This window comes from Phyllostomus hastatus, unplaced genomic scaffold (assembly GCF_019186645.2).
Source record: "Phyllostomus hastatus isolate PE091 unplaced genomic scaffold, TTU_PhHast_1.1 phas_contig_1048, whole genome shotgun sequence".
NCBI lineage: Eukaryota > Metazoa > Chordata > Mammalia > Chiroptera > Phyllostomidae > Phyllostomus > Phyllostomus hastatus.
Window position 1 is genome coordinate 1,139,254 of NW_025333513.1, and position 26,490 is coordinate 1,165,743.

Sequence of the window (26,490 nt, forward strand, 5' to 3'; positions counted from 1 at the left end):
AATTCATGGCCTTGATTTTCTGCTCTGTTTGGCCTGCTTTGCAGTGGGGAAAGAGCCTGGGAGGAGCCAAGGGGAATTCTCCCTCCGCAGTGTGCGCCCTGCTCTTCTCGGTGACACGCAGGAAACACCAGTGTGACCCCCTCCAAACTGTGTCCTATTGTTCTTTTTATTTTTAAGTGAAGTTTTATTTTATTTTGTTTATTTATTTTTAGAGAGATAGGAACGAAGGGAGAAAGAGAGGGAGAGAAACATCAATGTGTGGTTGCCTCTTGAGTTCCCCCTACTGGGGACCAGGCTCTCAACTCAGTCATGTGCCCTGACTGGGAATCAAACTGGTGACCTTTCTGTTTGCAAGGGGACACTCAGTCCACTGAGCCACACCAGCCAGGGCATGTCTTTAGGTTTTTCATTTCTATTTTACAAACTGCTCAGAAGATTCAGAATAAGACAAACTATCAGTATGTTAATTTTTTTCCCCTACTTTGCAGGCTGGAGTAAAAGGGACATTGGGAAGATTAGTTGGAATTTTTGAGGTAAGTCTGTTAAAATCTTTGCACATACGGTATCATATTTGTAACCACATATATCTTTGTCTTAGTCCATGCAGATGCTGTAACAAAATTTCACATACTGGGTGGCTTATATATAATAGAAATTGGTTTTTCACAATTCTGAAGGCTAGAAATTCAAGATCAAGGCAGCAGCAGATTCAGCATCTGGTTGAGGACCTACTTCTGGGTTCATTGACCACTGTTTCTCCCTGTGTCCTCACATGGTAGAACAGAGAAGGTTGCTCTCTCTGTTATAAGGACACTAATTTCATTCATAAGGGTCAGCCCTCATAACTTAATCACCCCCAAAGACCACCTCCTAATGCCATCACATTGAGGGTTAGAATTTTAACATATGAATTTGGGAGGGGCATAAATATTTATTCTGTTGCAGCCTTTGTCTCCTCCAAACAGCCAGAATATTATTTGTATTACTTATTCTATCCCTGCCTCTCCTCCTTTCCTTCTCTAGGACGTAAGGAGAGGTAGATACTGTATTTTGCCATGTAAAATGCACCCTTTTTTGCCCAAATTTTTGAGGGAAAAATAAGGATGCGCATTATACATGGGTATAATAATCCCATGTATAATGTGCACAAAAACATGGGTGTTCATTTACACAGCAAAATGCAGTTAAGTGTAGAAAATACAGAAAAAAGAGAGAAACAAGGAAATCGAGCTAGGGTAGAGATTTGGAGGAAAGTGGAAGGAAGTGAGAAATCAGGGAATATAGGTGAGCTGGGTTGTAGGGGTAGGAGGATGTGGGAGATGATTGGCTGGCTGGCTTGCATTGATGAGACCTCGCCCATCCAGTCTCCTCTTGCTGGTGCCCAGCTAGTTAAATTTACTTGGTGCCTTTTTCGTGAGAGGTCATGAACTTTCTGCTCACAACTTTTCCATGAAGTTGCACTTAAGGAAAGGAGAAGGAAAAAAGAGAGTAAAGCCTCGGCTCTGGGAACCCGGCCGAAGAGCTTACCCTCAAATGCAACTGTGGCATGTTTTCAGATAGGACATCTGGCGCTATTTCATGTTTGACTGTAGGATGGTAAAAAGTAAAAGGAATCATGTGTCTAAGCTCTCTGTACATATGTGTGAGAGTGCGCTTCACAAGTCATCTCAGCCCTGTAAGGAATAACTCTTCTGTGTGCTCCTCTCTTTGCCCTCAGAACCAGGAGAGGAAGCACAGAACGTATGTCTACGTGCTCATTGTCACGGAGGTGCTGGAAGACTGGGAAGACTCGGTTAACATCGGTAAGTCACCCCAGGTGGCCTCCAAAGAGCTTGCTGCCGCACAGGTCATTACTCAGAACAGAAACAAGAGCCTGATGAGAAGAGAAGTCATAGGAGGGCAGGTTTAATAAAACAAGCATGTCCATTTTTAAACCTGTGAAAGTTAGTATTTTGAAATGTTTAAAAGATTGCTAAAGTTGGATACACGGTCAACAAATAGAAATATGGCCCATGAGAAATAGGAAATGTTTCTAAGAATCAGCTTGGATCCTCCTCCACGGTGCCAGACCCATGCTGGCCACAGGGCCCCGGGAGAGAGCAGTACCTGGGCTGTTCCTTGCGATGCTTATTCTCATTGTCGGAGACAACCGTGGGTTTGGTGGCATGAGCCCCTCTGCAGGGTCGTTTAGTAGATCCAGAGTAGTGGGTGTGGTTTCCAGTGTCGCTCACGTTACTGGTCGGGTCACCTAGCTGTCTCATGAAGAGCCATTTTCTTTGATCGCTGAGATCTTTGTTGGATATTTTCTTTTGAACTAAAAAACTGAAATGATTGAATGGTTGGTTCATGATTTAATCTTTTGCCCCTGAACAAAAATATTTTTTAGAAAAGTGTAACATTAATTTAATTTGTTCTAAATTGGTAAACAAATAAAACACTTGCCGAAACCTCTGCCTATATGCTTTGCCATCAGGGCCCTCACACTGCTGATTTGAGCATTTCATAGCCCTTCAGTTTTTAAGGCTTTGTGTCTGGTAAGATGCAGTATGCTTGGGGCGCTGGGTTGGGGGGGGTGGTGTTAAAAATAGGCTCCTTGACAGCTGGTGCTGGGGCCTCAAAAGGAGGCAGAAATGAGTGTGGCGTGGCCCTGCCTCAGAGCACTCAGCCGGCCAGAGTCTCACACTTGGGATATGAATCTTTAAGGTACCGTCACTGTATAGCCTCTCACCTCTACTCCGACCTCTGACAGCCGACCCTGATGAAGTAATCTAAGATACAGGAAATAAGGCCATGAGCCTTCCTTCATATGACCCTTTTTCAGATGAAAAACTGGGTCTTAACTGTATAACTCAGCAAATTATAAGTGATTTAAGGTACTTTCATCTGATGGGAATGTTAGCTATTAAACACATACTTATAAAAGTGCTTAGAAAATAGTTTGGGTGAATGAAAACAGGATACAGAAATATATATATATATATATGTATACGTGTATACACACACACATACACACACACACACACACACGTTAGAGTTACATTGAAATCATAATTTGAAATGAAATAAAGAATTGCCAGTGATCAAGGAAAGGTGAGTGTGCTGGCTGTGGGGTGTGAGACCAGCACGCTGGCACATGTGCAGGGGTCGGAGTTGGTGTGGCGTCTTGGAGAGCAGTTCAGCACTGTGTGTCATGAGCCCTTAGAGTTCAGACATCTTATTCTTATAGTCTCAATTCTATGGATTTTTCCCTGAGAGGTTAAAAAAAAAGAAGAACAAACAGATAAAGGTTTTTTAATTGTTGTATTATTAATAATAATTAAAATCGTAGGATATTTATGTTCAGTGATAGGGAAATGGTTAAATGAATAACAGCACATCCATGCCAGATGTTATGATGTAATGCATAGCCATTAAATATTATATTTTTTTAGCCCTGGCTAATGTGGCTCAGTGGATTGAGTACCGGCCTAAAAACCAAAGGGTCCCTGGTTTGATTCCCAGTCAGGGCACATGCCTGGATTGTGGGCCAGGTCCCCAGTAGGGGGCGCACGAGAGGCAACCACACATTGACGTTTCTCTGTTCTCCTTCTTCCCCCTTTCTAAAATAAATAAAATCTTTCTTAATGTTATATATTTAATAACATAGAAGAATGCTTAAGAAGCACTGTGAAGTAAAAAATAAACAATAACAATAATAGTAATAATAAAAAGCAAACTCTGAGCTCTGGCTGGCGTAGCTCAGTGGATGAGCATGGGCTGCGAACCAAAGCATCGCAGGTTCGATTCCCAGTCAGGGTACATGCCTGGGTTGCAGGCCATGACCTCCAGCAACCGCACATTGAGGTTTCTCTTTCTCTCTCTCTCTCTCTCTCTTTCTCCCTCCCTTCCCTCTCTAAAAATAAATAAATAAAATCTTAAAAAAAAATAAAAAGCAAACTCTTAGAGCACATATCATGTGCCAGGTGTTGTTCAAGTACCGTACATATTAATATCCACAACAGACTCGTGAGATAGGGAACATTTACTCTCTCTCTTACAGAGAGGAAAATAGGGCACAGAGAGATTCACTAACTTGCACAGCTCATTAGAGCCAGTGATGTGATTGGAGCTCAGCATTTTGGCATCAGCACCCATGTTCCCACCCATAACACTTTATCAGAGCCTTTCAGGATTTGGAGCACCTTAAAGCGTGATCCAGTTATAGTTCATATCCACGGTCTTTCTGAAATATGATGAAAGAAGAGCAAATGCACCAAGGTATTGAGAGTGGTCATTTCTGGTTTATAAGATTATGGGTAATTATACTTTCCCCTGTTTTCCTAACTTTAAACAGTGATCTTTTATTATAAAAATAAATAAATAAAAGATTATAAAGCATGTATTAAGAGGAAAACCAAATAGGAGATGGATGACTGAATAAAGGAAGCCATAGGCCTCGGCCTGCAGAGGGTGAGCAGGACTGTTGAAGACAGAAGACAGGACAGTGTGGACATAGCCAGTTCAATGGCACGTAACACACATTTTATAAAAGAAAATAGACTGAAAAGTTAATAGTGATTGTGTTGAGATTTTTTCCTTTTTTTAAGTAATATTTTCTATTATATAGCTGTATTACTCATATAAATTTTTTAAAGTAAGTAACTGATTATAAGCCAGCCATCCTGGTAAATTTAGAAGCTTGATGCTGGGAGGGGGCATGCTGGCTGGGCTTCGGGCTCTGGAGCAGGCTAAGACAGGGCCGGGCGGGGCGCCGCAGGGAGCCCGTTCACTGTCAGCTCTTCAGTTTTCAGGTTTCTTACCTGATTTCTGCATTGGGCATTTGTACAGTATTTGAAGCATATAAAATGTGCTTGCTTTCAATCCTAAAAGAAAATAAATAAAACATTTATAATACATGTTTTGAAAATGTTGACAACCATTACTTTCATATTTCCTTCTACATTTTCTAAAAAGTTAGATGATTAGAAACCTTTTGTTGCTTCCCTGGTGTCCTTATTTATTTTTCTGTATGCCTCTACAGGAAGGAAGAGGGAGTGGTTTAAGATAGAAGATGCCATCAAAATGCTGCAGTACCACAAACCCGTGCAAGCGTCGTATTTTGAGACATTGAGGCAAGGCTACTCCGCCAACAACGGCACCCCAGTCGTGGCCACCACCTACTCGGTTTCTGCTCAGAGCTCCACGTCGGACATCAGATGACTGAAGACCTGGAAGAGGATGGAAATTGGAAACTAGACTGAAGTGCAGACCTGACCTTCCCTCTCACCCTTGCTCTTCTCACCCCTCCTCACGGGCCTCCTCTCTCAAATAAGGCATGATGGCAGCAGAGAAAGTGTTCATTGAAAGTGTTGCTGTTTGGTGTTAAATGACGGGGCTTTTCTTCTCTTTTATTGAGGGGCTGTAATTTGTAAGTACTCTTGTGCATGATCTGCCCCCGCCTGGGCACACTCCTACGTTCTCTACACAGAGGCAAACAGCCTCCCTCTACCTTGGATTCTGAAGTTTTCCTGTATTTCTCATTCTAGCCCTGGCCAGGCTTTTTTCTTTTATTTTTAATTTTTTTTTTAATTAAAAGATACCAATATGAGATGAAACCTTTTAAGAATTTGTTCTATAATGTGCTATTCAGTCCAGTAGGTTGGTTCCTTTCACTGCAGGATACACTTGGATACATTTATCTACACATTATATACTGGGCATATAATATGTAAATAAATGACTTTTAGAAGAGGAATTTAACTGTTTAAATGTTTCAGGAGTTTGTTTGGTTTCTTAAATTTGAGGTGTTTCTGAAACGGAGAGCCTCCCAGTTCACACTTTCCTTCTGACGCTCGTGGCTCGCCCAGCCCCCGTCCTTGCTCCTTCCCAGTCGGACTGCAGTCGCGTGGGGGCGGGAAGAGGGCGCTACCGTCACGGCGTCCAGGACTCGTGGCCTCTCCTCTTGCAGCTGTGTTTCCATGCCAAGAAGGATCCAGAAAGAAACCTATTTTTTTTATTACCAAGCCAGGAGCAAATGGCCTCAGCCCAGATCCGGAAAAACAATGATAGAAATTGAATTCTTCCCTACATGTCAACAGTAGGGATTGGAACTGGATTCGGGGGTTACTTTAAAACAACCGGAGCATGGAGCACTGTCTCTGTCCTGCTGGTTTGGCATTTTTCCCATGACGCTCCTTACCGCCGACAGAGGCTCTCTCCTTGTGCGTGCACGCCTCACGGCTTGCCCAACTGACACTGGCCTTGTGCGCGAGAGTGGCCACCTGTCGTGGGCAGTACAGCTGTGCAGTCCTGTCCCCATCGTGGGTAACCGTGTTAAGTTCCTGGAAAGTACACGGGAGGAAAATCCAAGTGTTCGCTTGTCTCTGTAATGTCGCAGCACCTGTAAGTGCGCCGGAGCATGCTCAGAGATACTGACTGTGCACCCCTGGGGTGAGAAAGGCCTCCCTTGTGCAGAGAAGTGGTGCGGGGGGACACTTGCCTGTGCGCAGGGACAGCGCTGCAGTGCCTGGGCTCACTGCGGGCTGTCTCGCTGGGTGTCGGTGCAGGTCTCCTGCAGGCGTCATTCGCCACGTGTGTTGTTTAGTTGGGAAGTATGGGTCTTTGTGTTGCTGGGGTGGGGCACTGATCAGTCCCTGGCTTGGGACAGGAGCTTGTCACTATCTTCGTGGCTTCTCCTTTGTCAAAACAGCCAAGATGTGAAATTAGAATCGTAGTTCTCATTATTTAAAAATTCTAATGAATACTCACACTTTGAAAAGCTTTTGCTCTTCCCTCCCACTGATAGAGTGTGTATATCTGGTCGGTCTGTGTCATTTAGTTTCCAGCATTCTGGGGACCTTCGTCAGTGGCTGTAAATTCTGCTCTGCTCTCGGCTGCATCTTCTCTCCCGGTCTTCAACACAGAACCAGAGGCAGCGCCGCCAGTTTCCTTAGGGTGCCGTCCTGCCTCTGGGAGAGGAATCTGTCCCCCAGTCAGGGTCCCATTGGATAGAAACAGCACCATGGGGTTTGAGTCTAAATGCCAACTCGCTTCGCGTGTCCTACTTAAAAACACACACACTGCTGCTGTTGTCTGATTCGCAGCATCTAATGTTTGCTCAGATACGTACAGGAGGAAATAAAATAAGACCAGCTGGGTACTGAGTAGAATTCCAAAAGCACGTTCTCCCAAATGCATTCTTCCGTTTTGATGGGGATTGAAGGTGCTTCGCAGGGAAACAGTCGGTGCGCCGGGCGAGGGCGCATCTTCTGCCCGTCTGCAGGTGTCTGCACTGGCTGGTGTGACAGCATATGAGCCTGCCAAGTCCAGTTTGGACTATTGTTGGTGTCTTTGGGTCAGGAAAGGGAACGGTGCCAAGAAGTATTTTTCCCTAACATGAATGGGTCCTGTTAACACAGTTAACTGGACAGATTTTGCTGGTGCGTTCCTGACCGGCCGCAGGAGGCTCTGTCCGCCGGCGCAGGCTTCTGTGGCACTGGGACTCTGAGGAGTGGGTCCGTGTTCTCCCCTCCTGGCACCGTCAACACCAGCGCTGCCTTCACTGCTGTGTAGCCGCCGCCCTTCTGTGTTTCCAGCTAACCTTATGTCTCCCCAGAGAAAGGAGAAACAAGAAAACACAAAAATCACCCTACTTGCAAAGTAATTTTATTGACACCGATTTGCCATTAGCTTTACAAGGACTCGCCTTGTTCAGCTTGACAGAAACAGGTTTCCGTGTTCAGGGCAGGTATCAAGTCTCTCACAGTGAATTTGCATCTTTTAGATTCTGGTTATCACTGGAGTATCCATCAGAGTCTACCATCCTCGGGATAGAGAAAGATAGCAGTGGGGTTTTTTAGTTAAAATGTGATTTTAGTTTATAAATTGTAGCCACTGGGGAAACATAAGTGAGGTCACGCCATCTTTTTGGAACAGGACTTTCGGGGGCGGGGGCGGGGGGCAGGGGTGGGGGGAGGGTCTCTGCCCTCAGGTTTGCAGCCTTCCCAAACAGTGCAGCCCATGAAAGAGGAGTCTTGGTTTTTCTCATAGCAAACGGAACAGAATGGGCATGTTAAGAATTGACTGTGCTTGTTTTGACAAGTGTTTGCTGCCCTGTCTGCCCTGCATGGAGACGGCTCCCTCACGGCTCAGTCTGAGCTGAGGCCATCTGGAGGGATCAAAGGGTGAAGGGTTGTCACCTCCTCTGAGGCTGTGGCTGGACTTCCGGTCCACCCTCTGCATCGTGTGGCGCGGAGCCGTGGCAAGTGCAGCAGTTAGGGCCTCCTGGCAGCCTCTGGGGAGAGGGGTGACTGCCCTCTGAGAGTGTTTTGCAGCACTTTTGTAAGTGTGTTGCTGCATAGTCAAGTTCCTTTGTGGCAAAAAAAATATTTTCTGTTTTGATGTTAGGAGTCAGCACATGTGAATCCTCCTAGACTTGCTTAGAAGAAAAAAGTTTGCTTTTAGAAGAAAGAAGTTCTGCACAGGACTGTCTTCCTTGTTCCCCTTCTCCTTTCTCTTTTCCACACACAGTGCTCATGGAGGCTCCTGTGCCTCTTTAACCGGAGGATTGCTCGGTCTTCTGTGGGACCCTGGTGTGCGTTTCACACACCGTGCTTTTCATAGTTACCATTTCCACTTAGTGCTGTATTAACACCCTCATTGGTGTCCCCGCCTGACCTTTTTTTTTAAAAAACAGCCTGAGCCACATTTTTTTTTTAGTTTACAGAAAGGACTTAATAGTCACAATGATTTTTGCCGCAGCTGTAATCTTTAATAGTTCTGAAGTGTTCTGTAAGCCTGTGCTAGTTGAGAGTAAGTTTGAATTAAAAGAAATACCTGGAGAAGTTATGATAGTGGGATGGATTTTTGCTTGAAGAGAGTTGAGGGTTAGCTGTAATTGACAATATAGCTTCATCCTGGTCCCATCTGCATTTCAGAAAATAACCCACATTTTTACAAAAAAAGAGAGAGAGAGCGAGAGATGTGCAGGACAGCTAAGTCGGCAGCTCCAGGGTGAGGAGATTATTTGGTAGTGATTGAACAGTACAAGTGCTTTTCTGGTTCTTACTCCTGAAGATAAGAGGTCAGACCCAAGGCTGTGCAGGCCACACGCCCCGTGGAGGCAGCAGGCATGTCTTGGGAGCCCTGCCAGGGTGGGACCTCCCCCCAGGGCTGGGGGAGGCTGACGCTGTGCAGCTCTCCTGCTGGTGGCCTCCCTCTCTGCACGGGGGCTTCCCCTCGCTCGGAGCAGGGGGAAGCATCCTGGCATCTGCCTTGCTAGAAAGCCATGCGGCACGGACCTCTCAGCCTCAGGAAGAGCTGTGTTCTCCACACCCATTAGATGTCGCCTAGAACAGTGAGACGTTGGAGATTGTCAGTTAGATTTTAAATTGGGGAACACCGGCTGCAGTCCATGGAAGATGCTGCCGTTCGTGCATTGGGCTGACTCGGGTCACTGCGGATCCCGGGACCGGGGATTTCAGGGACACTTCCTTCCACTCCTGCTGCGTTCACGTTTTGACCGTGTTCTGGCATTAGCTGACAGCCTTCCAGGGATGTGAGAGGCCTAGTCAGGGTGTCTGGGAAAATGATACCTCTCACCTTTAGATTAATCAGATAAACTGACCTCCAAGTCCCCTTAAATATTAATAAAAGAGAAGGAAAGAATCCCATTTGGTGTTGATTTGGACAAGCTCCTGGAGCTGAGGCTAGTCACATGATTTTGTGTATCTCTGCAATGTGAAGTTTTCTAAATAAAAAGGCGTGTCTCTTTCTTAAAGCTTTGTTCATCATAATGATTTGGTGAGCTTGAGCTTGTCTTAGAAAGTGAGACTGTCTGCAGCCAGGGAGCTCACGGGGAAAGCAGTTAGCTCAGAGCCCAGCACCCCGGGAGGGCCTCCGAAGAAGAAGGTGAGACTGCTGTGTGAGAGGCGGAGGGCCACCGCCTGCTCCTCCATCGGTGCGTTGTTTAGTTCATCACTCTGGGTGTCCTTTGGCTTACATTCCCAGTTCTAGGAACTGGGACCTCCAAAACTCCAAAGGAGGCATTTAAAACCCTAGAGATTGGCTTTAAAAGGTACAGAAACTGCAGCCTTGTCATTCTCCAGCCATATCACCCCTGTTGCAGCCAGTCCAGGCGTGAGGGTTTTATTAATCATTGAGCTGAGGAACAGAAATCTTGGTGCTGATACAATTACCTACTAAACTGCTTACCCGCTGTGGTCATTGTCTGTGGGGTGTGCCTTCCAGAGAACATCTTGCCAGTACAATAAAATCACTCTTCTGGGAATGAGGTCCCATTTAGATCAAAATCGTGACTCTTTGGAACTCCCTGGGAAAAAAGCAAGATGCCTCAATCTGAGGGCTGGGCCTCGAGGCTGTGCTGCCCCTCTGTCATGTGGCCTGCAGTGGCTTACCTGCAGGGAAATCGTTTTTTCTAATGAGATCACCTGGAAACCCTGCAGAAGTAGTGCTGATAGGAGCCTGTCTTTCTGAGCACTTTTGAGCTGAGTTGACATGTTCACCTAAAGCTGTATGGAACAGATCCCTGTAGCCTCTGTCTTACCCTGTTGAGGAAAAGCTTTTCAGGCTCACCGATAAAATGAGCAGAAAAGACCTCTGGTTTTAGTTACGTGATTCCTGCAGCATAACAGATATGACTGTGCCAAGGAAGGTCGGGGCTCATTGTGGAGACGCCCGGGAACCAGGAGGGTGGGTCTGCCCCACAGAGAGCCTCCACCCCAGGCATATCTGAAGTTAAGTCCTGCCGAGCTTCCAGACCCTGAAGGGACAGGAGACTTAGAGAGCCAAGCGGGCCTTGGGTGTACCTCCCGAGAACAGGAAGGAGTTCCAAAGGAAACAGCAGGTGTCTAAGCTGCAGCACACAGACATAGCCCTGCCCTTCTCCCTTCCCAGGAGGCTGTGATCGTTTCTGCCCAGAACCCCAAAGGGGCTCCACTCCAAAATCCAATCAGCTTCAGGTGTTTATTTTAGCCCGAGAACCTCACCTTTTCCCTTCCACCCATGGATGGACATCAGGAGTGTGTTGCTCAGGGCACGGTGCATGAGTGAGTCCAGGGCCCAGTGGCATAGTGTTGCATTTAGTAGTTAAACAGTTAACTCTGTTGTAAAAGAAATATAGAATATGTAGCTCGGTTTTGTAAATGTCAGGTCTGTGTTTATTATTTCATGGTTTGAAAACTTTTCAAACTGATTTCTAATCAAAGGGTTGGTGGTTAAGTAAAATTTCAGTCAGCAGTACATCTATCTTAAGAAAGATAGCCACCAGTTTGCCATGTGTTTAGGGGAGCTAGGAGCATTCAAGGATGCCGGGAGCCATTGTAAAGCGAATGTCTCTCGCCTGCCCAGATGCGTTCTTCTGCAGAGAGGAGGTGTAAGCCCATTAGTAGCATCACTGCGTGTGCTCTTGCCAGCCCAGCTTTATCTCAGGGACTGGTCTCCCATCCCACCCACCGGACTTGGTAGGGGGAGGGCCCCGAGGAGCAGGCGAGCCCTGCCCTGTTGGCTCAGCTGCAGAGTGTGGTCTTCAGACAGCACAAGGTTTATTGAAGGTGTTTCCTCCCTGCAGTCACCTCACTCACCATCAGCATCAGAAAGGTTAAACTCTCTGGGACCATTCCAGTTCTGAAACAGACTAACTAGACGTCTTCCTCCCCTGGGCAAGCGTGTCGCCCAGATGCAGTCTCCCTTTGACCAAGTTCAACAGGTATTTCCAGGGAACCCTTTGGATTCAAGCAGAGTAGCCAAGATGTACTCTTGAGTTTCACTTTCTCCAAAGGACAGAAGTCTTTGTCCCTTCCCTCTAGTGCTCATCCATTTTAGCACAGGCTTAAATGGCCAAGTCTAGTAATGTCTCCAGAACAGAGAACCAGGGGCCTGTGCACCCAGGGACCAGTCCCCTGGGGGTCATACAGGCTCAGTCTAGACTGTTCTGATGCCACCAGAGCCCCACTGCTGTCCCCTTCCTTCAGGACCACTCAGAAAAGCAAGCAGCCTCCCCATCGTGAGGTCACCTAGCCCCTCGACCGTTCTACAGAGCGAGTGTACAGATCGCCGGTTCAGGCGGTGTCCATGTTCCTGGAAAGGGTAGAAAGTGGAGCCGCCAGCAGGCTGAGCACTCACATGGTTGGAGCGATCGGCAGAAATAACCCCGAATGGGCTAAACAGAGCTGGGGAACCCAAGGAACGGCGCCGGTATAGGAGGCGGGGTTAGTCATGGTCCTTAGCCTCTTGGGGCCTGGTGCTGCACTATGAAACGGTTTGGCATCTCACTTGCCATACCCCAATCCCAGTGCACCCTGGGACTTGTTCCAACCCATGGGTGTATGGCCTTGTTTGCCATTTCCTCTGTTTCCAGTTCTCCTCAGTTTTGCATGGAAAACCAGACTTTCCTTCCTGCCCACTTGGGCTCTCTGCCCAGACCCGGCCGCTTCACAGGACTCCGAAGGAAGACCTCCACTGTGCCCTAGGACCTGAGGGGAGTGGAATTTGGTCCAGAGGAAGTGGAAGGAAACTGAGTCTTCCTGTTTCCTTTTCTCAAGGAAGGTGTTCTCAGGCCTCCTTCACACCTCTTTCCCATGAGAACAGATGGCTTGCAGAGGAGGGCTGAGAAGAAAGGGGACCTGGGTCCAGCCCCCAGGTCTGAGTGCAAGACAGGTGCAGTGTGCACTTCCCCTTTTCAGCAACAGGCCAGCCGCATGTAGCACTCCTCGCTCTACTCCAGCGTCTACTTACGTGGTGCCGGCAACAGAGGGCACACAGACCCTCACCAAGAGAGCTTTGGTAGCACCTCTAAAAGTCCACCACCCCACATCCCACATCCCACGCCTTTTTGTACAAATGCTTAAACCTGTGCCTGTGCTATTCCTTCGTGTTCATCAGTTTCCTTCTATTTGAGCTGCGTGGGAGGGAAGGGCATCAGAACTGTAGGATGTAATCTTGTGCCAACCAATAAAAACCAGTATTTCACACACATCCCTGCTTAGTGTCTAGTCTCTTCTTTCCAGAGGTTTTCCTTGAGTCCTTGATTTTACTCCCACTCTGCTGGGTTTGGGGAGTTGCCCCAGAGGTCATCTGCGGCCTCACGATTTGTTGTTCAGGGAATTCAGTGAGGGATGGATTGGAGACCTCAGGGGCAGACCAGCATTGCCTTTGCCGTGGGGACAGAAGTGAGCCGCATCTGAGATAACAAGGGGGCACAGCCAGAAGTGGCTTCCCCACGGGGAAGCAGGAGTTGAGCCTGGGGTGATGCTTTGAAGATTGCAGTGGCAAGACCTCCCACAGAGGAGAGGCAGGGCGTCCTCAGTGTGACAGCAGCGTTAAGTGGGCTGGGGCCCCTCAGTCCAAAGACATGAAGCGTGTGTGAGCTGTACTGAGAAATGGAGCACGATGAGGCTGAATCCCAGGGGACCACGGAAGCCAGGCCAAGGAGTCTGGCTCCGTACAGTGAAGCCTTTTTTAAATTTGATCAACTGATTTTTTTTAGGAGAGAGAAAGGAAGGGGGAGAGACAGAAACATTTATTTGTTGTTCCACTTATTTATGCATTCATTGATTGATTTGTTTCATGTGCCCCGAGTGTGGATGGAACCCGAAAACACTATGAGGACAGTGCCATAACCAACCTGGCCAGGGCCAGGTGAAGCTTTCTGAGGCAGTCTTGGACTATCAGCCATGTCTGAGGAGGACGCAGCTGGAGAGGCTGGAGAGGGGCCACCTGGAAGCTTTGATGGCTGTGCAGGGAGCGGTGTGGACCAGCGATAAAAAGAGGGCAACGGAAGCAAGAGCAAGCAGCCTGTCCTGTCAGATAAACGTCCATCCACGGAAGCAGGCTGGCCTCTCTGGGACTCCGGTGGCATGGCCGTTCTGTGAGCCCACAAACCTGATGTGATCCACGTGTTCAGAGGTCACTGTTAGGGTGACAATCACATGAACATAATTTTTGAAGACTGGGATACGAGAATTTGTGTGCCTGGGTGACACCTGACCCGTTTATGTGATGGTAAACTGCCAACCAAGTTACCTGGTTAGTGCCCCGGCTCTGAGTGTGGGCGGCCAGTCACAGGAAGTTGATCACTGAACAGTAACAGCCTGATGACTTCATTCCCCCACCGGGCAAATTCCCTAGCAGCTGGTCAGGGTACTCTTTCTCCGTAAAATTCTGATTCTGTAGGCCTCCTTTGTCCACCCTATGATGATCTCTCCTCCTTCCTCTATCAAAGGGTTCTTTCTTTGGCCAGATTTAGTGTGCATAATGGGGCTAGGAGCTTATGAATGCTGATGCAAGTGATACACTCGGGAAACCACCAAACGGCCACCTCTACTTGGGGTCTGGGTTTCCAGAAACTCTCCATTCACCTGTGTCAGCCCATGGTGGACCACTCTACAGGTGGACCTCACATTTACTGCATTCACAGAGGGTGGATGCAAACTGGGATTACCTTGCGGCAGTCCAGTCTCCTAGGAGCCTGCAGGACTTGGGGCTAGAGAGGGAAGTCTAAAGAGGCTCCAAAACTTTGAGTGTGGGTGAGCAAAGAAAGTTAGCCCGAAGAACACCAGCTCGGCCCTGACACTGCTGGGACCCGGACCAGGGTGCCGCATGCACACCGCACTCCCTGTGCCCTTCGGTACCCCAGACCGCAGCTCTGATCATCCGAGCCAGATCGAGTCGGCAGCGTTCCTGCCCATCCCTGGGTCAGGCGGGCTCCTGTGCTCTCCAGAGACCTGATCATCATGCCCAAGAATGCCTGGCATTTTTAAATATATTTTATTGATTATGCTATCACAGTTGTCCTATTCCCCCCCCCCTTTATTCTCCTCTGCCCTGCACATCCCCTCCCACCTGCATTCCCCCCTTTAGTTCATGTCCATGGGTCGTGCATACAAGTTCTTTGGCTTCTACATTTCCTATACTATTCTTAACTTCCCCTGTCTATTTTCTACCTACCATCTATGCTACTTATTCCCTGTACCATTTCCCCCATTCTCCCCTCTCCCCGCTGATAACCCTCCATGTGATCTCTATTTCTGTGGTTCTGTTCCTATTCTGGTTGTTTGTTTTCATTTTTGTTTTTGTTTTTAGGTTTGGTTGTTGATAGTTGTGAGTTTGTTGTCATTTTATTGTTCATATTTTTTATCTTCTTTTTCTTAGATAAATCCCTTTAACATTTCATATAACAAGGGCTTGGTGATGATGAACTCCTTTAGCTCGACTTTATCTGGGAAGCATTTTATCTGCCCTCTCATTCTAAATGATAGATTTGCTGGATAGAGTAATCTTGGATGTAGGTCCTTGCCTTTCATGACTTTGAATACTTCAGAAAGCCTGGTGTTTAAACCATGGGCCTGGCCCTGGCTGGTGTAGCTCAGTGGATTGAGTGCCAGCCTGTGAACCAAAGGGTTCCTGGTTTGAATCCCAGTCCGGACACATGCCTGGATTGCAGGCCAGGTCCCCTGGTTGGGGGTGGGTGCAAGAGGCAACCACACATTGGTGTTTTGCTCCCTCTCTCTAAAAATAGATAAAATCTTAAAAAAAAAAGAAAGAAAAACATGTTCTTGTTTGCCCTCAGGTTGCAGACACATTTGGGGTGTGAAAAGTTTATTTTATCTCCTTGGTTTTTGGACTCCCAGCTAACATCTCAGCATCTGAGGACACAGCCATGAGGCTCCATGTTCTGTGTCCTGAACACAGCAGCGTGCTAAATCCAGAATGCTCAGCCTCACAGAGGCAGCTGCATGGGTGACAGGTGGCACAGAATGGGAGAAATGACAGCTTGGGGGGGTAAGCCATTGGCAGTGGGGGGAGAGGGGACGATGGAGAGAGCTCAGGCGGGAGGACCGTGGGAGGGTGGGATAGAGTAAGGGATTCAGAAAAGGGATGAACAACAGTCATTTGCCAAAAGTCCACTTGCTAAATTTTTTTTTTTAAAGCTGCTCTCCTCTTTGTGAGTATTGCAAATTGACCAGAGATCAGGTCTCAGCTTAGCTGTCGATAAGCTCTGTGACCTTGGGCAGGTTACCATCCTTGTTCCCTCCTGTTCAGCTGGGTAGATTATCGACTCTGCAGCATTGTGAGTTTTAAGCAAAGAAGGGTGCATGATGCTCAGGCTGGTGTGTGATCGTTAAGCAGTGGCTATGCGAGAACAACTGGGAAATGCCAAGTGCTGCGTTAACTCACTAAATAAGCTAATAGTCACAACAGACAGAAATAATCACAATGCAGTGACAAAGTGCAATAAAAAGACGGCTGAGGGACCATCCAAGGATTCATGAGGGATGAAGGAATTCCGCCTCAGGGGCCAGCATGTGCAAGGCAAGGCACTGCGCTTGGGAGGCAGCGAGTTTGCTGGGGCTGGAGCACAATAGCGACAGTGGGCAGGGAGGCGGGAGGTGGCATGGGAAAGGTCAGCTGAGGTCAGGTGGCTTGGCAGGCTGTGTGATCTTTCCTCCGCGTGACTGGGAAGCCAGGAGCCCTTTCGGGCAGAGCACGGCCGCATCTGGGCTTTCGGGGAAGATGATACTGTCCACTGGGCGCCCCTTGAGGTCCAGGCCTCAGTGCAAGGCGGGGTGTCCCCGCTTCACACACAGTCTTTGCAGTCCTGCGAGGTCAGGGCCCGCGGTCACCACCATTGTGTGCTGAAGAAATGGAGGCTTAGGAAAGCGAACTACTTTTTAAAGGTGTTGGGAGAACTAACTTTCAAAATCAATAGGGTGAAGCGCCAGGGATGTCCAAGACGACTCTGAAAACTACAAGGGAAAACAAAGGACTACAAGGGGAGGCCTGTGTTCTGTCACAAAGAGACTTCATATGAAAATATAGCAACTAAAACAACGTGGTTGAACAGCTAGAGAGAAAAATAAATTAGTACGCAGAGAGGGGACCAAGAGCCAAGCCTACCCATGCGCGGGGGTGTGGTGGGAACCGGTGGGAACCCGAGGGAATGCGCACGGGTGCAGGGAGGACGTGTCCTTCCCCAGGCGGTGTAGGAACAGCTGGCCGACCAAACGGAGAAAAGTAAAATCAGAGCCCTATCTCACACCGCGCATGAAAGAAAAGTCAGCAATGTGTAAAGTGAATCATAAAACTTTTAGAAGAAAATGTAGAAGTCAAGTAACATATCCTAAGTCACACAGACTAAAAATGGAAAAACTGTTACAGGACCTGAGGAGCCTGATGCAGAAGCCACCCTGCACTCTCAGTGGTGCTGTCCCCCGGCCACTCCGGGGCATAAGATGCAGCAGAGCACGCAGAAACTAAAGGCAGGGTGGTGGTGCCGGAGGCTGGATTTGCACCTGGTCCCCAAACACTTCCCCTGAAGGGCTGCTGGGGAGGCCGAGGGAGGGGCTTCCTCACGGTAACATGTCACTCAGTCAACAGGCTGGGCACTGAAGACGCACCAAGGCACCGCCCAGTGTCTGTGTGAGGGACATTATCGGGGACTCAGCAAACATGTATAGCTGTGTGGGCAGTCATGACACTCGGGAAGGTGTGAAGAGGGTTGAAAACCAGGCAGCAGCAATGAATCATGGCACCGCGGGGCTGGGGGGACTTCAGGGATTTGCTAGTCCCGTCCTCTCATTTTACACACGGGGAAGTAGAAACAGTGAAAAGGACTTCAACCAGTGTTCTAGTTTGAAATCCTGAACAAAGAATACAGATCTCTGGCTATCCTGCAAATGGCCAGCTCCTCTGTCTCTTGGCATGAAAATATCTTTTTGGGTTTTTTTAATGGTTATCCTGCTCCGGACACCAAACAGTCCAGCCAGCGCCAGGCCTAAACCCCATGTCCATCACTTCATCGCTCACTCACTTCCCATGTTTCTGGTCCTCATGTTCTTCCTTTGCTGCCTCCCTTCATAACCTAAACCCTGAATTCAACCATCCTCTCCAACCCCCTCCTACACTACAGCTGAGCCTGCCTGGAGGAAACCGTTGCTCTGGGACCACCATGGGTCCATGCCTTCCCTCCACCAAGCCTCCTGTGCCACGGTCAACGGTCAGTGACTGCCACACTGGCAAGTCCAAAGGCCACTTGTCTCATCTGACTTCACCGACCCTTCCCTCCTCCCGTGGTGTCCCTGGCAACACTTCTGGCTCTGTACCTACCCAAGGCTTTCAGAGTCAAGTTCCAGCTCCCTAGATTAGTACGGCACATCTTTTTGTGATTTGGCCGCTGCTCACCTCTGCACCCTCACTTCCTGCTGCGCGCCTTGGCCTCACAGAACATTGTTCAGGTTTCCAAATGCTTCGTCACCACTCACTGCTTCACAATTCCCAGGGTAAGGGCCCACCTTTGAGAAAGAGCTCCAAGACCCTCCCCCAGGCGGCGCTGTGTGGCACCTTTTGAAGGCAGGAAGAATCTTTGTTTTTGGTATCCAGCTGAGTGGTTCAGCAGGTACCTGGGAAATGTAGGTTGGAGGAAGCAAAGGGCCAGAAGGCATTTTGGGAATGTCCATCGCATAGGAACGTAAGCCTAGTGTCACCCTATCCTCTCAACAACCTCCCCCCACAACACCCCTCAGCTTTCCCAGACAGGAAGCAAATGGCAGAAGGCTGGCAGGGACCTAGGGAGGGAGGAGTTGGAGCAGGGGCAGGGAGGAAGGGTGTTTCACCCTTGAGCCTAGCTCCCACTGACCAATCAGAACGAAGAGTGATGGAAGCCTGTGATACTCTGAGGCTCCTTCCCCAGCTTTCTGATTCTGCTCGAGTTTGGGGGTGAAGTCAAGGGAAATTTGTTTTACGTGGGGAGAACTTGATCTGAGGAAGCTGAGTGGACCGGTTCTAACAGCTAACATTTGACTAGTGTTTTCCAGTTCACAGAGTCCTCCTGCATGAGTTTACACGATTCCTGAAACGCCTACTCCCTGTGCAGGGCCAGGGGCCAGGGGCCTGCCTTCACCCTGCCTTCACGTCTACCCTGAGAGGCAGATACCGTGATCCCCACCTCATGGCTGAGGTAGCAGAAGCCTGGAGGAGCCTGGAGAGCAAGGGGAAAATAGTTTGGGTATGGATCAGACGAAGGAGGCTGAGGGAAGCAAATACGTTGCAAATTGGGCTTGCGGTGCTGTCCGGGGCTGGCCAGTAAGGAGTTCCCTCAGGCTACCCTTCCCTCTGATGCATCCTAAGGACCCACTTTGTCCCTCCTCACTTATTCCTTCCAGATGCGCTGGCCAGCGGGGGACACCTCCTGGGCCCTCACCTGCTAGTCTCGGCCCTGCCCCGCTTTGAAAGGAGGGTAAGCCTCCTGTTCGTTATGGAGAAATTAACTGTGTGGAAGGAGACCGGGGGTGGTACCACCAGGGAGGAACCTGGACAGCAGAGTGGCTGGGGGCTGGATGGGGGGGTGGCCCTGCCCCTGGCACTCCTTGCGGTACTTTCGATGACCCTGAAACAAAGGGAGCCCGAAAACAGCCTCACCTCCTCAGGCTGCCAGTGATCTTAGGGGGCAGCGGTGGGAACTGTGGATCCTTCTCTGCCTGGACCCTGCCGCCGACCTTTATCCCAGAATGGGGTGGGGGCGGAGGCTGACCCGGTGCCACTGGTCACTGTTTCCACAGAAGCTTTCCTCGACTGCTCCCTCCCTCTGGAGTGGCACCCTCCTCTGCCCTCCCAAAAGATAGAGAAGGAAGGGTTTCTGGAAGAGTGGGAGCAGCCGTGATGGTGGGAGCGCAGTCGGGCCGCGAGCATGCAGAACACCAACTAGCTTCACAAAAACAAGTGAGCCCATTTAAGAAAAGGCCTGGGAGGATCTTGAAGTTGGGATTATGAAGAGTTTTATTTTTTTCTTTGTGATTTTATGTATTTCCCAACTCTTTTTTAAAGGTAGTTGTTTCTTTTCTTTTCTTTTTTAATCCTCACCTGAGGATATATTTATTGATTTGAGAGAGAAAAAATCAGTGTGAGAGAGATACATCGATAGGTTTCCTCTGTACACTCTGTGATCGAACCTGCAACCTAGGTAGGTGCCCTGATGAGGATGGAACGCACAACCTTTTGGTGTGTGGGATGACACTCCAACCAACTGAAGCACACAGCCAGGAGTTTTTTTTCTTTTTTTTTTTTTAAGAGAAAGAGACATTGATTTGTTGTTTCAATTGTTCATGCATCTGTTGGCTGTGTCTCCTGCATGTGCCCCCACCAGGGACTGAACCCACAACCTTGGCACATCAGGAGGATACTCCAAGCAACTAAGCTCCCTGTTAGGGCCTATTTTCCAACTTTTGATAGTAATTTGTTTCTGCAATCACAAAGGAAATAGTCCCTTACATTTTTGGAGCATTTTATTTTTTACCCAGTATTTATCCCATATAAATTATGTCTTTCAATCAACAATTACCTTTTTAAGAGATGAATATTAGTAGTTACATTTTGGAGTTTCCAAGTTACTAGGTGACTTACTTGAAGCCACAGGAGTAGTGAGTAGCGGGAGCAGGGCACTTGGGGCCAGCTTGGCAAGGTTGGGCCTGGGCGACAGGACGGTGGCCAACAAGATTCTGTTGCAGTCTCAGTTCCTCTTTCTTTCTTTGTCTCCCCCTTCCCAATCTCTGGGCATTGGCCCATCAGCCCTACTTGTCATTAACTGCATTAACTCATTTATAAAATAAATATGCATGGATCACCTACTGGGTGCTCCATTATTTTGAAAGATATCCTTTATTCATCATATCTTTTAAAAGATTTTATTTATTTATTTTTAGACAGAGGGAAGGGAGGGAGAAAGAGAGGGAGAGAAAATATCAATGTGTGATTGCCTCTCATGCACCCCCCAATTGGGGACCTGGCCCACAACCCAGGCATGTGCCCTGACTGGGAATCAAACCAGTGACCTTTTGGTTCACAGGCCAGTGCTCAATTCACTGAGCCACACCAGCCAGGGCTCATCATCATATTTTTTAAAGGATTATTGAGATATAATTAACATATAATAAATTGTACATATTTAAAATGTACAATTGGATAAGTTTTGACATGTGTTCATATGAAATTATCACAACCAAGGTGATGGACCTGTCCATCACCATCACCCACTAATTTTCTTTGTGCCTCTTTGTGATCCCTCTCTCCTGACCTTCACACCTCCTTCCCCAAGCAATCACTAATATGCTTTCTGTTACTGTGGTTTGCATTTCCCAGTGTTTTATATAAGAACCACACATCATACATATCATAAATTTTGTGTATGTTGCAAGGTATGGATTCAAGTTGGTAATTTTTAAATATAGATATCCAGTTCTGGCAATATTTGCTGAAAAGGCTGTTCTTCTATTCTTAGTTTGCTGAGTGTTTTTATCATGAAAGGGTGTTGAATTTTTGTGAGATGTTTTTCTGCATCTGTGGAGATGATCATGTGGTTTTTCAATTAGCAATAATCGTGCCTCAGATAAACCTCATTGGCTACAATACTGCCACTGCGCGAAGCTATCATGTGGTTTTTCTTTGTCCTGTTAGTGTCCTGTCTGTATTACTTTGATGTCCGTGTACTGAAACAGCTTTGCATTCCGAGGATAAATCCCATTTGGTCATAGTGTATAACCCTTTTTAATGTGTCATTGGTTGTGGTTTACTGCCATTTTCTTGAGGATTTTTGTATCTATATTCATAAGGAATATGGGTCTATAGTTTTCTTATGGAATCTTTTTCTGGCTTTGGTATCAAAAGAATCCTGGCCTCATAGAATATGATAAAGCGTTCTCCTCCCCTTTCCTCTTCCTCTTCCTCTTCTTGAAAGAGTTGGAATAGGGTTGATGTTAATTCCCCTTTAATGTTTGGTAGAATTGGCTAGTAAAGCCATCTAGTCCTGGACTTTTCTTTGTTGGGAAGGTTTCTTTACTAGTCCAATCTTCTTACCTCTCATAGGCTGGTTAAAAATTTCTATTTCTTCTTGAGTCAGTTTTGAAAAGTCACATGTTTTTAGGAATTTGTCTATTTCATCCACATTCTCTCATTGGTATACAACTATCCATAGCATTCTCTTATAATCCTTTTAATTTCTGTAAAGTCAGTAGTAATGTACCAGTTTTCATTTGTGACTTTAGTTATTTGCATCTTTTATTTTTTAGGCAGTTTAACCAAAGTTTTATCAATTTTGTTATCTTTTCAAAGAACCAACTTTTAGTTGTGTTGATTCTCTCTATTGTTTGGGGGTGTTTCCCCCTCTATTTCATGTAACTGTTCTGTAACTTTTTAAAGAGTAAATACTTAGCTGTTTTTTAAAATTTTTATTTATTTATTTTTTAGAGAGAGGGGAAGGGAAAGAGAAAGAGAGGGAGAAAAAAATCAATGTGTGCTTGACTCTCATGCACCCCCTACTGGGGACCAGGCCCACAACCCAGGCATGTGCCCTGACTGGGAATTGAACCAGCAACCCTTTGGTTCACAGCCCACGCTCAATCCACTGAGTTACAACAGCCAGGGCTCACTGTAGTTTTGATTTGCATATCACCAATGACTAGTCATGCTGAGCATCTTTTCATTTGTTTATTGACCATTTATATATCTTCTTTGGAGAAATGTCTATTCAAGTCCTATTAGATCATTATTAAATCCATTCTACCAACCTCTCCTTTTATGTGTGTGGTAAAATATACATAACATTGACTATTTTAGCCATTTTAAATAAACAACTCAGTGGCCTTAAATAAATTCATAATGTTGTGTAGCCATCACCAATCTTTGTCTTTTAATTGGTGAGTTTAAGCCGCTTATATTTAAAGTGATTACTGACAGTGAAGGACTAACTTCTGCTGCAGTTCTGTTGTCCATGTCATATCTTTTTTTCCCTCAATTCTTCTAATACTGCCCTCTTTTGTGTGTGTTCCCCCCTAGTGTACCATTTTGATTTACTCTTCATTTCCTAGTTGTTACCTAAGTGATTACCATAGGGATTACAATTAACATCCTAGGACTAACAGTTGATTTATCATCAGAAACCATGAAGGCCAAAAACCAGTTGGATGATATATTTAAAGTACCTACAGGAAAAGCAAAAAAAAAAACCAAACAAAAACCAACTTGACAGCCAATAGTCACATTTCCAGAAATACTATTCTTCAAAAATTGAGAAGTTAATACATTCCCAAATAAACAAAAATAATGGAATTTGTTGCTAGTAGAACTGCCCTACAGACTCCCTTCAGACTAAAACAAAAAGGTGCTAGATGAAAACTCAAAGCCATAGAGAGAAACAAAAAAAACCACTGGTAGACTTCCAGCCAAGATGGAGGTGTAGATAAATAATCTTCACTTCCTCACAGAACCAAAAGAAGGACAACAACCAATTAAAAAAAAAAAACCTGAGAACTACCAGAAAATTAAACTCTATGGAAGTCCAACAACCAAGGAGTTAAAGAAACATTTATTCAGACATAGGAGGGGTGGAGATGGGCAGCTGGGGCAGAGAGGATGCAGAGCAAGGTGGTGGCTGGCAAACCAGGCTGTCCCATATTCCTGTGCGGATAAGCCAGTAGAAGCAAATGAAGAGAGACAGACTGTGCAACCCAGGGTTCCAGCACAGGGAAATAAAGCCTCAAAACCCCTGGCTATAAAAACCTGTGGGGGTTGCAGCAGTGGGAGAAACTCCCAGTCTCACAAGAGAGTCCATTGGAGGGACCAAGGGGTCCTAGAACATACACAGGCCCACCCACCTGGGAATCAGCACCTAAAAGGGCACAATACACTGGAGGGAAGCAAGGGAAGTGACAGAAAGTGGGGTAAGAGCTAAGCAAGTGACATTGTTCCTTCTCTGACTCCTCCCCCACATACAGCATCACAATGCAGAGACCTGAGTTGCCCCACCCTGGAGTATACCTAAGGATCTGTTCCTTACAATGTAACAGGTGCACTAAGACAAAGAAATATGGCCCAAATGAAAGAACAGATCAAAACTCCAGAAAAGCAACTAAGCAATGAGGAGACAGACAACCTATCAGATGCTGAGTTCAAAATACTGGTAATCAGGGTGCTCACAAAAATGATTGAGTTCAGTCACAAAATGAAGGAAGAAATTAAGCCTATACAAAGTGAAATAAAGAAAAATATACAGGGAACCAACAGTGAAGGGAAAGAAACCAGGACTCAAATCAATGATTTAGAACAAAAGGAAGAAATAAATATTCAACCAGAACAGAATGAAGGAACAAGAATTCAACAAAATGAGGAGAGGCTGAGGAACCTCTGGAACAATGTTAAATGTTCCAACATCCGAATCATAGGGGTGCCAGAAGGAGAAGAGGAAGAACAACAAGTGGAAAAGTTATTTGAACAAATAATGAAGGGGAACTTCCCCAATCTGGCAAAGGAAATAGACTTCCAGGAAGTCCAGGAAGCTCAGAGAGTCCCAAAGAAGTTAGACCCAAGGAGGAACACACCAAGGCACATCATAATTACATTACCTGAGATTAAAGATAAGGAGAGAATCTTAAAAGCAGCAAGAGAAAAGGAGACAGTTACCTACAAAGGAGTTTCCATCAGACTGTCAGCTGATTTCTCAAAAGAGACATTACAAGCAAGAAGGGGCTGGAAAGAAGTATTCCAAGTCATGAAAGGCAAGGACCTACATCCAAGATTGCTCTATTCAGCAAAGCTTTCATTTAGAATGGAAGGACAGATAAAGTGCTTCTCAGATAAAGTCAAGTTAAAGGAGTTCATCATCACCAAGCCCTTATTGTATGAAATGTTAAAGAGTTTAATCTAAGAAAAAGAAGATAAAAAACATGTACAGTAAAATGACAACAAACACAATTATCAACAACTGAACCTAGGCAACAAAAAGCAAGCAAACACCTAGAACAGGAACAGAATCACAGAAATGGAGATCACATGGAGGGTTATCAGTGGGGAGGGGGAAGGAGGTGATTGGGGAAAAGGTACAAGGATTAAGAGGCATAAATGGTAGGTACAATATAGGCAGGAGACAGTTAGGACGAGTATGAGAGATGGAGAAGCCAAAAACTTATATGTATGATCCATGGACATGAACTAAGAGGGGGAGGTAGTGGTGGAGAGAGGGAGTGTGCAGGGTGGAGGGGGGTGAATGAGACCCCTGTAATGGCATAATCAATAAAATATACTTTTAAAAGATCACTGGTAAAGGTAACTGGAAGGCAAATATAATAGCTTGTGTATTTTAGGTATTTTAGGTATGTAACTCCTCTTTTTTTTCATTCCATATATAATTTAAAAGACAGATGCATAAAACAAAAGTTGTAAATCTTAACATGCACCCAACTTACAGGGATGAATTTGTAGCAGCAGCATAAAGGGTGTGTGTGTGTACAGAATCAGGAGAAAGTAATGTAGGCTATTGAAGCTAAGATAGTGTCAACTCAACCCAGATTGTTGTAAATTTATCTGTTTCTTCTTAAGGGCACTTTGGTAATGTGTCTTCCCATGTACTCTACATTTCAACTAAGTTGAATTTATCGGCATTAAATTGTTACTACTATTTCCTTATTAACCTTTTATTATCTGTAGAATCTGCCATGATGTTGTCTCTCATTCCTGATTTTGGTGATTGGTATTTTCTTTTTTCCTGGTCCAACTGACTAGACAGGTTTGTGACTTTTGCTGAACTTCTCAAGAAGCAGCTTTTGGTTTCATTGATATTTCTCTATTTTTCTGTTCTCTCTTTCACGCATTTCCACACTGATCTTTATTTTCTTCTGCACACTTTGGTTTCAGGTAGAAGCTGTAATCGTTGACACCTTTTAAAATAGGCATTTAGTGCCTGTTTCTCTAATAGAGGCGTCCCATAAATTGGTATGTTGTATTCTCATTTTCATTCAGTTCAAAATATTTCCCAATTATTCCTTGATCTAGAGGTGTGCTATACATTTTCCAAATACAGCATATGGGGATTTTTCAAGGATCTTTCTGTTATTAATTTCTGATGTAATTCCATTGTGATCAGAGCATATTTTGTATGACTTGAATCCTTGTTATGTTTTTAAAGATTTTATTTATTTAGTTTTTTAGAGAGATGGGAAGGGAGGGAGAAACAGAGGGAGAGAAACATCAAGGTGTGGTCGCCTCTCCCGTGCCCCTCACTGGGGACCTGGCCCACAATCCAGGTGTGTGCCCTGACTGGGAATCAAACCACTGACCCATTGGTTCACAGGCCAGTGCTCAATCCACTGAGCCACACCAGCCTGGGCACCCCATTTGAATCTTTATTTTAAAATACCTTTCTTACAGGCAGCATATAGTTGGGTCTTGTTTTTTTTTTTTTTTTATCCATTTTGACATCTCAGCCTTCTAATTGGATTGTTTAGTCTAAACTTTGGACCATTTACCTTTAATGGAATTTTGATATATAGTTAGGCTTCAGTTTATCATCCTGTTTGTTTTTTAGTTCTTGCATCTGTTCTTTGCTCCCCTTTTCAGGATTACTTGAATATTTGTTTATTCCATTTTATCTCTTTTGTTGGCTTATTAACTAGGACTCTGTAATTTTACCAGTTGCTTTGGGGTTTAGCGTACACATCTTTAACTTCCCAC

The 26,490-nt window shown here is 46.1% G+C and overlaps 1 protein-coding gene and 1 pseudogene across 1 annotated transcript in view; one reads left to right on the forward strand and one right to left on the reverse strand.

Annotated features, from left to right (window-relative positions):
- Positions 1–5,744, forward strand: part of LOC123816046 (diphosphoinositol polyphosphate phosphohydrolase 1) — a 116,450-nt gene extending 110,706 nt beyond the window's left edge. Inside the window, exons 3-5 of the mRNA XM_045834772.1 lie at positions 489–533; positions 1,718–1,802; positions 5,021–5,744. Of these exons, the coding sequence (XP_045690728.1) occupies positions 489–533; positions 1,718–1,802; positions 5,021–5,199 (309 nt within the window). The 3' untranslated portion in view covers positions 5,200–5,744. The remainder of the gene's footprint in view (positions 1–488; positions 534–1,717; positions 1,803–5,020) is intronic.
- A 15,590-nt stretch (positions 5,745–21,334) lies between these two features.
- On the reverse strand, positions 21,335–21,416 carry LOC123816709 (annotated as a pseudogene).
- Positions 21,417–26,490: the final 5,074 nt, after the last annotated feature.